The sequence below is a fragment of the Porites lutea genome, chromosome 9, assembly GCF_958299795.1.
Source record: "Porites lutea chromosome 9, jaPorLute2.1, whole genome shotgun sequence".
NCBI classification, from domain to species: domain Eukaryota; kingdom Metazoa; phylum Cnidaria; class Anthozoa; order Scleractinia; family Poritidae; genus Porites; species Porites lutea.
In genome coordinates this window covers 9,966,835-9,979,334 of record NC_133209.1, presented here as the reverse complement: position 1 = coordinate 9,979,334, position 12,500 = coordinate 9,966,835, and the positions used below count along the sequence as shown (strand labels likewise).

General features: G+C 40.4%; 3 protein-coding genes and 1 pseudogene across 3 annotated transcripts in view; 1 reads left to right on the top strand and 3 right to left on the bottom strand.

Annotated features, from left to right (window-relative positions):
- LOC140947499 (proto-oncogene tyrosine-protein kinase receptor Ret-like) overlaps positions 1 to 1,627 on the top strand; it is a 12,422-nt gene extending 10,795 nt beyond the window's left edge. Inside the window, exon 8 of the mRNA XM_073396611.1 lies at positions 857 to 1,627. Within this exon, the coding sequence (XP_073252712.1) occupies positions 857 to 953 (97 nt within the window). The 3' untranslated portion in view covers positions 954 to 1,627. The remainder of the gene's footprint in view (positions 1 to 856) is intronic.
- A 1,205-nt stretch (positions 1,628 to 2,832) lies between these two features.
- LOC140948653 (2-oxo-4-hydroxy-4-carboxy-5-ureidoimidazoline decarboxylase-like) lies at positions 2,833 to 8,927 on the bottom strand (annotated as a pseudogene).
- LOC140947965 (uncharacterized) lies at positions 3,525 to 6,942 on the bottom strand. The gene is made up of 2 exons (XM_073397190.1): positions 5,081 to 6,942; positions 3,525 to 4,565 (listed from the first exon to the last, which is right to left on the bottom strand). The coding sequence occupies exons 1-2, from the start codon at positions 6,884 to 6,886 to the stop codon at positions 3,525 to 3,527; spliced, it is 2,847 nt and encodes a 948-aa protein (XP_073253291.1). The 5' UTR covers positions 6,887 to 6,942.
- Positions 7,455 to 8,400, bottom strand: LOC140947964 (uncharacterized). Its single transcript, XM_073397189.1, has one exon. The coding sequence runs from the start codon at positions 8,250 to 8,252 to the stop codon at positions 7,455 to 7,457; it is 798 nt and encodes a 265-aa protein (XP_073253290.1). The 5' UTR covers positions 8,253 to 8,400.
- Positions 8,928 to 12,500: the final 3,573 nt, after the last annotated feature.

The following is a 12,500-nucleotide window of genomic DNA, read 5'->3' as shown; positions in this document are numbered from 1 at the left end:
TTCGAAGGGCATGCCTACATGTGGGATGTATGACGGCAAAAAAGAAAACACTTGCAAAGATAACCTTTCAGTGATCCTCAGTTCGCTGCCTTTGTCCCATCGCTTCATGCTCAGTCTCAGTCGGGTAGTTTATTAACTTTTATTTCATGACACCCAGATCCCGGCGGCTGTAAAATTGTAAAAATGGACATACAGTAAAAAAGGAAAACGGTCGAAGGACGGGCTTCTGAGTTCGACTTCATCCAGCTCTATTTTTTCAAGGTGACATACGAGACTCGGGGAAATATGACACTTTTCGCGGGAAACAAGCCGTTCTATTTATAAATCTACTCGGGAAAGGGTTGACTCAAGAAATTAATGGAGATGGAGGCTCCATTTGATGGGCTCCTGCTTGGAGTAATCGCGATGAAGATTGAAAGAACACGAATTCACTTTTTCAGAGACGTTTTCTCTGCCGTCGCCGTCCTCGGATCTTAAGGTCCTTAATATTAGTATTGGATTACGTCCTTGAAATGTTTACTGTAGTCATAGCACCCAAAAAAAGGACGCATATAGCCTATACATGGTATACACCTCTTTAGGAGAGTACAGATCACATATGCTGAATGGTTGGGAGTTTTTTAAGAGTTTGCTGCTATATGATATCGCAGTTTTTGCAGCTTTTCTTATAGCCGGAGTTACCAGCTTCCTCTGTCCTTTCCAGTTATAAAATAATGGCTAGGAATTAAGTGAATTTGCCCGACGAGATTGTTAGTTACAAGGGCCAGTTCGTTCACTTTATAAAGAAACACGTACTGGATTTACGTTTTAAACTTACTTTTCTTATTCTTTTATTTTTCTTTAATTCCGTTTTTAGCTATAATCTTATGTTACAATGCTGGCACGAGGAACCATCTGAGCGACCGAAGTTTGGTTCAATTGCTTCTTGGATGGAAAATCGTTCTTTCCACTAGAGACATCATGAATGGCATTCTTATGTACTCCTTAACCCACTGAAAACAGTTCTTTCAATTCAACAAATTGAGAAATTAAAGCTTAAAAATACAAGCCTGATAAAACAGGTGACATCAGTTTCGCGACTTCAACTGGGTTCTCCCAGCGAAATGTCGTCTAAGGTTCGAGGGCAAAAATTCCACACTGATGACGCGTCACTAACTGGGATCTAAGTGTTAATACTTTTACTTAGATGAAGCAAATTTTAAGCCAATCAAAAGCACTCCCAAGATCTAGGTTCCTGACAGACGTCATTTCGCGAGGAAACCATTGGTAGCGTCGTGAAATGCCGGCTGTTTTCTCAGGCTAAAAGATACTTCATGTCCCTTTGTGACAGACAAATTTACTGGCAATCAAAACTGAGTGACTTTACGCTAATGTATTTGGCTAAGCCTTGAGTCGAACACTTAGCACCTAAATTTAAGTAATATTGTCCTTCATCATGGTCAATAAAATTGCCTGATAAAAATGAAAATGGAAGCTGCAAAGTTTATATATTAAATAATAGTTTAGACAAATTTGCAAAACTGTGCAATTATGAAAGGGTGTGACTAAAAAGTGTTTCTTACTTTACATAACTACCCACAACATGACTTGGTGTATTCCTACGAATAGCTAAGTTGTAAAACTTCATGTCAGGTTAAGGTTCCAAAACGATACTGGCGTTGTTAGAGCCTCTGACACAAATGCGCATAAGAGTTATTCTTGGTTCGGAAGCACGTGACTAGGAGGTCATTGTCATTGACGAGACAAAATGCAAATTTTTCACATAATTTGCCTTAAAAAATGAAAATAAAATAAAAAGACTTGGTTCCCAGCCGGTAACTGAGGAGCGGAGGGAAACGCAATCACTAATTTCAAATTGTCCCTCAGTTTTTAGAGAGCTACGAAGCAAGCAGAATCCCTAATATGCAGAGTGACGCAGTGCGCTTATATTTTTAGTACTATTTTGTACTCAAGAATACCTTTGCAGATAGGAGATAGTCCTCCGGCAGTTGCCCTCTACTTGTGTGTCAGCTTTCACAAATGTGTGTGTTAGCGTTGCATTTTAAGGTTTAATCTGCCCAGCTATTTGTGCAGCGAGTTCTACGGTCACGATTGACTTCAAACTTGCAGATATAAAACGAGAGAGTTCTGAGGCTTATTTGCCGAAGTTAGAGAAAAATCTCTCTTAGGGTTGACATTTTTTGTGAAAATGTGGTTTAAAACATATCGCGATATCTCAAACGTTCTTAAACCTATAAGAAAATAAGTAGCATTTTCTTAAAGTTCAACCATTCTTTATTAAGGATGTCAAAAATTATGGAAATCGGTTAAATCTTTCCTGCCGAAAATCGCAATTCAAAAGCATAACCAACGCGCATATAAATAGGTTCGGGCCACCATAAGACATTTTCTAGTTTTCTTACAACCGTAAGCCGTCAAATAGCCTGAAATTTAACCGTAAACCGTCAAAAAGGTAATTTCTTACCGTGAAAAATGCAATTAATACTAGTCGTCGAAAAGTTTTAAGGTATTTCAAATCTGGCTCAGTATTTCAATTGATCTTCACTGGCTTCTGGCTACTGAAGAATCTCTAAACTGGAAAAATCAGTTACCATGTTCTCGAGAACACTCTTTCTAAACATTCCAAGACTACAAAACTTGCTTATATTTTAAAAAATTTTAAAATTTTATAAGTGAAAGGCAAAGAAAACCTGAAACTGATCTGTACCAAATGCAGACTGCAGACTGCTGTAGACCATTGTTTTCACCAGGCAAATGAGAACGAGGTAACAATAGTCCCATTGTTTTCTATCTTCTGTCCACCTCCAAAACAAAACGATTACTAGTAATTTTACAGACTCTGAAGTAAATGTTTAATTAAACTCTTGGACCAAACTTCTACTTAACAACTAACTGTCAAAAGATCTAATGTTTAACCGTCAACCGTCAAAGCTACCAGCCCAGAGGGATCCTATAATCATTTCCACACTAATCGAACACTGTGTATCCAGGTTTTCAAACTACAGTTTAGAAGTTTGACAATCATCCACCAAATCTTTCATCCTCTGGATCATTATCTTTTTCACTTCTTCTATTCCTGTTTCTAACTCTTGGTTTTCGTTATTTTTAAGACGCTCTAGGACTTTCTCTAAAACAGAATCTTTGGTATCATGTAAACGAGCGCATATCACAAAAGTAAATCCAAATTTCTCCCTATAAAGGTTAGTATAGTGTTTCAGACGCAGAAATTCTGCACTAACCTATATGAATATAAACACAAATGCAGCAAATCACTGAGAATATTGGATTATGGCCTGTGCGGTAACGCCATAACGCCACTTTATTAAAGAAAATGCAAACAACTAGTACAAAATAGAAATGAAAACGTCAAATAGAGTAAGCCGTGCCAGGGGGGCCAGAAAAAACCTAACCTAAAAAACCCCGTGGGGAAAAAAGGGATAGGAAATCTGGGGCGGGCCAGGCACGACTTAAGTCCCCCGCCAAGACTACTAACAAACTAAATAATTGCAATAAACAAACAAAAACTAAATAGCAATAGTTTGAGCAACTTTTAAGCGATCACTAACGGTGTGCTTAATGTATCTGTTCTTAGAAGTGGCACATTTCCAGCCAGCATGCATATCTAGCAGATCAGCGGAAACACTCCGACAAGCAGGATTTGAGGCGGCACCAGACTTTATACTGTGCGTGCCGTAAAGAGCAATGTCACCTACAAATGGTTTAACAAATTTCTTAAATTCATCTCTTAGCGTTGAATATGAAACTCCTCTAGAAGCATGAAAACACTCCCTAGACTTAGTTTTAACGATTCGCCTAACGAGGGGCGAAGATGACTCACAAGTTGAAGGGAAAAGCTTAAGTAACCTTTCGGTGATAGAAACTGGGCAAGTAGCCTTATGAGACCTAGCTAGAAAGGACGTATGCCCTTCTCTATACTGATCATTTTTACGTTTAGGAATAAAAAGTGACATGTACTCGTTGAAAATAGAGACATCTCTAACTGTCAAATTGCGAATTTCGTCCATACGAAAAAACCCAGCAAAGCCAACCAAAAGGACGAAAAGAAAACGAATAACGGCAAGCGAACTACTAGAAATATAATATTCAGCGATCCTTAAAACTGTGTCAACGGATAAAGGCTCTTTGGGTTGAACAGGACGAGCAAGCTTCCTTCTTGCACCCTCCAAGGACGACTTAACAAGGGGGTGACCAGTAGGGCATTCTACAATACCGGCCAGACTATGACCCCACTTAATACCATAAACAACTGACTCTATAGGAGATATCCCCGTATTATTAGAAATAGAAACAGCAGTAAGTTCGCTGATAAAGAGAGCAATGTGCAGTGGCTTCGCTGGAATAACTGAAACGCCAATCTTAGAATCTGCCCATTCACGCCATCTGATCCAGCCAGATCTATACTTCTGCACGGTAGAGGGAGCCTTGGACTCAAACTGTAAATGGAGAAGGTCTGGAACAAGCTTGCGCAAGGATGGATCGGCCAAAGAATTCGCTTCACTCCAAATCCCGGATTGGAGAACATCTAAAAATAAAATAAAAGTAGGCAGGAAAAGGCAAAACATTTAAAATTATAATACAGTAGAAAATATGATGCTGCATCATAATCATGCAGCACGGACAGTACTACAGCGTAAAAACGACATGTAATGAGAAACAACGACAAATGGAAGCCGAACTGGCTGGGCCCAGTAGTGCTGTAAAAAACAGTAAAAAATACAACAAAATAGCAAACATTCGATAAAACAAATGTAGACCAATAAAATAAAACATAAAATAAGGCCAACTGCGGGGTGAAGCGGACATCGAACTCCGAGCCAAGAAGACGCTGCCAAATCAGGCAAAAAATACACCGCCAAATCAGGCAAAAATACGCTGCCAAAACAGGCAAAACAAAGCTGCCAAATCAGGCAAAAATACACTGCCAAAGCAGAAACGATAACGGTGCCAAATCAGGCAAATAAATAATACCAAAACGAGGCTAACAAAAGATAAACCTAAAACACCGACAATAATGAGCTGTAAGGGGAGACAAAAATGGGAAAGCTCACCTAAAATCTACCCGCAAAGCTAAAATTTTAAATTTCGGGCAGCCGCTGAACACCGACGAACGCGCTTTGTAAATCTGCTTCTGTCCTGGACCCTCCAGCAAGAGGTCTTCAATACAAGGAAGCTCAAACACTTCTTTAACAAAAGACTTGAACTGGGAGGCGATGTCGTGCAAAAAAGGCCAAAAATAGGCCGAGGGCCACTCTGGAACGATCAAAGTGCCGTAACCGGAGCAGGACGAGAGAGCCCTAACTGAAGGCACAATGGCACCCACCGGAGGGGAAACCCAGTTATTCTCATGTCGCCAATCCTGAGCCAAGGCGTCCACACCGCTGCAACCTGGGGAAGCAAATTTAGAGTTGAACCTCGGAAGCTGGGCATTGTAATAGGACGAAAAGCGATCAATTGTGTGAGGGCCCCATTTAGCGTCGACAAGTCGAAATACCGAGGGATTGATGGACCAGTCGTCTTTATCAATAAATCTGCTAAGAAGATCTGCTCTTTCATTAAGAGACCTAGGGATCCACTGGGCTTCGAGAACGATGCTGTTGGCAAGACAAAGATTGAAAATATCCATAGCCAGGGCCTGGAGGTGAGATTTGGAGCTTCCGATAGCAACTATTCTGGCGGCGGCCTGATTATCAGTGAAGATTTTAACTCTCTTGTGTTTCAGTTGAGCCACGTAAGAAAGCAACACGTAAAAAATTGCTTTCAGCTCGCGAAATGTAGAGCTTTGGCCGATATCCTCGCTCTCCCAGGAGCCGTCTAAAGTAGCCGAAAATCCTCCGAACGCTACGTTGCTAGCATCGGAAAATACAACGGTATGCGTAGCTAACGGTGGCCTAATAGAATAGCCGTTTAAGCAGTCGATGTTGCAATACCAAAATTTCAGTTCTTGTAAAAGGCTCGGAGGAAAATGAATTATGTCATCCCAAGCCGATCTGGTTTCAATGGCGAAGTACATTTGTCTGGTCAAAAGACGAGAAATTGGACCAACAGCTAACGCAGCTGAAATGATAGTGCCTGCTATTCTCGCTAACTCGCGAAATGAAGAGAATCCATCCTGAATCGCAGAATCTAGCAAGCCTTTAAGCTTGAGAACTTTCTTCTCGGGAATCCGGAAACACATTAAAATAGTATCAATAACGAAGCCTAGCCATTCGCCAATTTGAACTGGATCCCAGTGAGACTTTTCCTCGTTACAAAGAAGACCAGATGAAGAGAGCTCTTTACGTTGAATTAAGCTAGCTGCCACGGCAGAACATTTGTCTGGTCGACTCCCGAAACCATCGTCCAAACAAATGAAACTGTTGTGCCCCATAGAACGCCAACGCCTAACTAACGGGCGCATTAACTTGGTAAAACAAAAGCAAGCGCTACTTAACCCGAAAGGCAGTACTGTAAAGGAAAAATATCTGACGACGCCAGAAAAAGGCCACGCGAAACCAAGGTACTTTTGGTGGTCGAGACAAATATCGACATGGTGGTAACCGGACTTAAGGTCCCAAGAGAAAAACCAGTGTCCTTCATCGAGAACTTGAGAAAGCGATCGTAAGTCCTCGTACTTGAATGTAGGTTTTACTAAATAATTGTTTACGTGTCTCAGATCGATAACCAGGCGAAGCTTCTTCCCAACAGCGACTGTCAAAGGATTAACACAATACGGGGGTAATTCGTGCTCAACAATGCAGCCGTTACTTAAAAGCTCGCTAATAGCATCAGCGACAAATTCCGGATGCTGAAGAGCTGATCTATTGTTCTTCAAAAAGCACTGCGAGGGGTACTCGGCAAACGGCAATCTGTAACCGCGCCTAATCATATCAAGGACAAAATCTGGAGCATCTAAAGTCTCGACCCAAAAGTTAAACGAAGATTGCAAGCGACCTTTCACGCCACTGCTTCCGCCTTTCGCACTAAACTCGTCGCCACAACAAGACAATAAATGAATTAAATCACACTCAACTTCATCACAGGTCGACGAGGCGCCATCTAGTCAATCGCGTCGAGAGCTACTCTTCGAAGAATCCGCAGGCTTCAAGCAGGTGGAACTCAAATGACCAAAATCCCCGCACTGAAAAAAGGGGAACACATACAGAAAAACATGAAAATAAAATCCATAACATAAAAATAAAAGAACATTGTTGTAGCGTGTGGCGTTGCAGACCCGAAGGAAGAACATACTGACTGACAACAACTTATATATGAAACGCAATTAACACGTATTACGTAACTACTGAACACTTCATTGAAAAACACAATGAAAATACCAAATTCAGAACGTGCAGAAAACAAATATCTGCTAAACTTCGTACCGCAGATATTTTGATATTCTGCACTAACCTATATGAATATAAACACAAATGCAGCAAATCACTGAGAATATTGGATTATGGCCTGTGCGGTAACGCCATAATCGACGAAGAAAGAAACAAAGATAGTAAAGCGAAAAAGTGCTGGGTACTTATCTTAAAGCAGGGGCCCAAACGACGAGCTGGTCTAGCCTCCGGGCGTGAGACCAAATCGCTGGATGCGTATCTTGACGAAGTCGCCCGAGATGTAGAGGCGGAGCCACTGCCTTTGTCGCCAGAACGGGCACGACGACGTTTTTCCTTAGTGACCTTTCTCTCAGCTCTCCTCTCGGCCCGGTAAATTCTCTTCTCATCATCTGAGTCAGAGGCGAGTTCGTCGGATAGATACTCATTGACCGTCGCCCATCCAAACTCGCTCTTGTCGGCTAGCTTTATTGCTTTAACACGCTTGGACACTAATTCCGTACCTGACTCCAAAGCAGCCTTAGCTTTTTCATAAGATTTGTGCTTCAGTGCGTCGGAAGCTTCGTCTAGCTTGTCCAGCGCCTGGAGGGAATGGTCTAACTGCTGCTGGTTACCCTTTCTCTTGCACGTGTAATGCTCGCGACGCGCCTTCTTAACAGCTTGCTCAACGGACGAACTGTTTTCCTCTGAAAAACGCTTGGCAAAATCGGTAAGCCGAGATTCAATGACCTGTGTAAGGTTGTCGGTTAAAGAACCTATAGAACGAGTAACGGCAGCCTGTATAGCAGCGCCAATAAAAGGATCTACGACTTCAGGGTTCGGACGAGAACGAACATTGCTGTCCTCCGCGTCACTCATGTTAAACAGAACAGTGTTGTAGCGTGTGGCGTTGCAGACCCGAAGGAAGAACATACTGACTGACAACAACTTATATATGAAACGCAATTAACACGTATTACGTAACTACTGAACACTTCATTGAAAAACACAATGAAAATACCAAATTCAGAACGTGCAGAAAACAAATATCTGCTAAACTTCGTACCGCAGATATTTTGATATTCTTCGTCGTTGATCAGTTTTCTTATGCCTGTTTCTGTTTGTTCCCTCTGCGAGTCGCATGACAGAGACTCCCAGCGAGCTGTAAGGTCAAGAAAGCTTCGCAAAATTCCTGCTTTTCCATCTTGAGGAAGGTCATCAATAAACTGGCACATTGTTCCCACGAAGTTTTCAAAGGAAGAAAAAGGTCTTCTAGACCACATGCATACACGGCAGCCGCACAGAGAGAGTTTCCCTCTACAACATTACCAAATCTTACAATAAACTCTCTGTATCCAAGCTCATTGATGGATGAAACGGTTAGTTTACACGCCATTTGAGGTTTCAAGTAGACTTTCGCAGCCTAAAAAGGCTCGCTTCGCTCGCCAAGAGGTCGACTTGTAGCAAGTCTAGGTTTCAAGTTGTAGGTTGTAAAAACATATTACTTGCTTTGTGCATAAATAGGTCAGGAACAGATACTATTCAATGTGTAATGATGTAAACAATAAAAATGCAAGCAATGGAAATTTTATGTTTAACCTGGACATTTCAACTTATGACTGATCAACTGATACCTTCTCCTGTCATGAATTCGGTGTGAAAACAGGTATTCCGTTTCTACAGGTTTTTAGCAGGTCACATGGCCTTGTCTGTAATAACGAATATGCATGGCATGGTTTGGCATCTCCACCTTGACTGGTCTTGTTTGGAAATTATCAGGAAATAGTTTCTTTCCTTGTTTTGAATAAATTCTAGCTTGTTTCTCGTAATTTCAATCGAATTCATTCTGTAGATGGTATTACTTAAAAGTGAAAAGTATTTAAATAATAATAGTAAAGATAATTCCTGGTCACATCATAATTGTATTGATTCTTCAAGCTGTAAATGACCTGTAAGAAGTTGTTAGCCACCCGCGTTGTAATCAGACTCGAAAGGCTATGTTTTTGGTATCACATTTTTAATTCATAAGAAAGTTTAGCCAATCATATTCGGAGAAGAAGCTTGACACCTTCCCAGATCGACTACTCGACATAATTTTCAAACTTTTCTAACTAGTATTATAAATTAAAATTCTATATTAATAGAAATCAACATCTCATTATTTTTGTATTGCTCCCCATATTTTATTGATTGGGCAACCCAATCTTAACAGCGAAATTTGAGAAAGAAAATTATTTTGACAAGGTAACTACTCGAAGATTTTATGCAGATGAGTCACTTCTAGCCAACCACAGGAGACTTGCGTACGTAAGCATTAATTTGAGTTTATAGCTAGGAAGGTGGGTTTGCTAATCATTATAAAATCAAGGTATGGCAACGATGTTCAGAGAGTGTATTCCTGATATTGCAATGTACCTTGAGTAGTTGAGTTATGATCCTAGTTGAAGATTAAACTGGAAGTTTAAAGAAAGAAGTCATGTCTCATCTGCTGAAGAAGAACCAGTTCTTCTTACAATGCATGCAAGAAAAGAATCGTTTGTTTCAGGGATCAACGCGCTTCTGCCTTGCACTTTGCTTTACAACAGGGGCACCCAACCGCATCTTTTATGTGAAATATCTGTTCGGAGAGGCAAAATTTGCCTAGTATTTTCGATAGCTTAATTGAGGAAGGCTAAAAATGACCGTAACATTCATGTACAATTTTCGAAGCTTACCTAATAAATTCCCTACGATTTTCTAAAGTTTAATTCTTCCCATTTCACTCCCAAGGTGAATCCATTTTTCGTACAGAAAGGAACTTTCTTAAAGCTCCTTAACGTTTCGGAATCTAAAATGCGATGCGGAGAGGAATCAGAAAAATTCTCACTCTCGCAAAACTTTAAATTGCAGCTAAACTTTTCGGGAAAATAATACTTAAGCCCCTGTAATTTCACAAAGTCAGTTATTTACGCAATACATTTTCTTTGGGTTGTTTTTCGTACTCATACACCTTGTCAGTAACTGTGCTCACATTGTGGGTGGCTCCCCCTCGAATGTTCTATAACTGGTTTTAGATTTAATGGAGCCGAAACCAATTGTGGAATTACACACATTTTAGGTATGCTTCTGATCAACAGTTACGACTTTTGATATTTAGAACAACAACAATTTGCTTTCTGTCTTCTTTGAATATCAATATTTCAAGTAATGTTTATATTCAACAAGATGGGAGTATTTGATTTGCTTTCGAGTTGAGGAGGCCTAACCTCTCAAAAGCTTCTAATAGTTTCTGTTAGGTCTCCTCGCCACTTCTTTTTTCTACTGAAGTTATATATTTAATACACTTAATTTCAGATCCCGAGGGAAACAGTTAGTTTTGTTTTAAAGAGAGTCCTGATGTTTCCCGAGACGAAAGTCTCGGAAACCTAACTGATTTCCAGAGGTACCTGACATTGAGGGTGCATTCCTTTGAGATGATCCGGATCAGGATTAGTGATCCGAGAGCACTCGGATCATGGTATATCAAATGAACCGATGAATTCACTGGACAAGGATTCATCGGTTCATTTGATCTACCATGATCCTGTGATCTCAGATCACTGATCCTGATCCGGATCATATCTGAAAGGAACGCAGCGGCTCACCTATAACCAAATGTTGATCGAGTAACCCCCCGCCCCCGTCCTCGCCCCCGTCTTCGGAGAGGGCTGGCTTCTCGACCTAAGGTTGTTTCATGCGCCTTCCGATCAACGTATGCCAACGCTTTCTTTTGTTCCAATAAATATACATAGATGCTGCTGGCTATGTGAGTGAAACCGCTCTATACCCAGTACTGCCGAGACTGAGAATTTACCGATGACAGTTTGTACAGTAGTACCCCGGTACCGTAAAGTTCCCTAAGTAGCGACCCCCCGAAAAGAGTGAGCCTTCGAAAGTAGTGATAAAATTTCACAGGTGTTAGCAAATGCCAAAAGTAGCGACCCTCCGAAAGTACGGACTTTAAAATGATTTCCCTTCTTGCTAGAAATAACGGATTTCCGAAGTATAGTTATAATACAACAAACTTTACCAATGCAAACTGATTCGAGATTTATTTTTTAACAGTAATAATGATATTTGACATTCCTTTATGTAACTCAAAAGGTACATTTAATACATCTTTTTCTTTTCAAAATTTCTTCCTTTCGTCTGTGAATACTCACTCCGTAATCGTCAAACAGTTCTTTTGAATATTTATTTAAAAAGCAATAACATGAAATGAGTGAAAAGTGTGAATGTTTTCGTAATTGTCTCGATATTATTATCGTAACTTCGTACTGCTCAAGACATGTACGGTACGAAGTAGCGACCTCCTGAAAGTAGCGACCCTCCGAAAGTAGCGATGGGAAAGGCTGCTAAATCCGAAAGTTACGAGGGTCGTTACTTCAAATTCCCCGCTAACTCGAACTATTACCATTTCCCTTGGATTTCACCCCACTTTTCAGCTATTTTTACGGTCGGATAACAGGAACCGCTCAAGGAAATTAAGGCATGGGTGTTTTTTTCAATTTCCCTCAAAAAGTCGAGGGGTGGGCTATATTTTGAGGATTAAGACCTCTGTAGCGAGAAAACTTGAGTAAAATAATGACTCTCAAAAATGTAAGCGATTCCGAGTAACTGAGAATTGTAAATTAGGTCACGTGACGGCCAATCGAAGAAATTGCAACCAAACATGTCCCTAGATTAACGACTAGACATCTGTGCGTGAGCTTTGTTGAATAATTTATTAAAAGTGTAAATAAACGGAATTTTGTACTAGTACCCAGTCCCCTTATCAAACGTTTTTCGAATTTCCTTCCTGTCTAAAAGATTAACTTAAAAGGCCCGGACATAGAAATGATGTACCCACTTGTCTCATAACTATGACGATAACTGCAACTTCCAGAAAGTAATTATAAGTGGTGCCATATTGCCAAATATATTTTTGTGCTAAAAATAGCCTCAATAGGTCACGGGATAATTAATGACTCCAGTCAGAATTCAGAGTCGTTAAACTTATACCCAGAAAGTCTGTCCTTAAGTTATTTTGTGCTATATTGAAAGCTTAAGAATTTAGACCACCCCCCCCCCCCTGTTTTTGAGGAATTAAATAGAAGAACCCATGCCTTAATTTTCTTGAGCGGCGTAAAACCCGATTTCCTCGCTAAAACTTGAACTAAATTT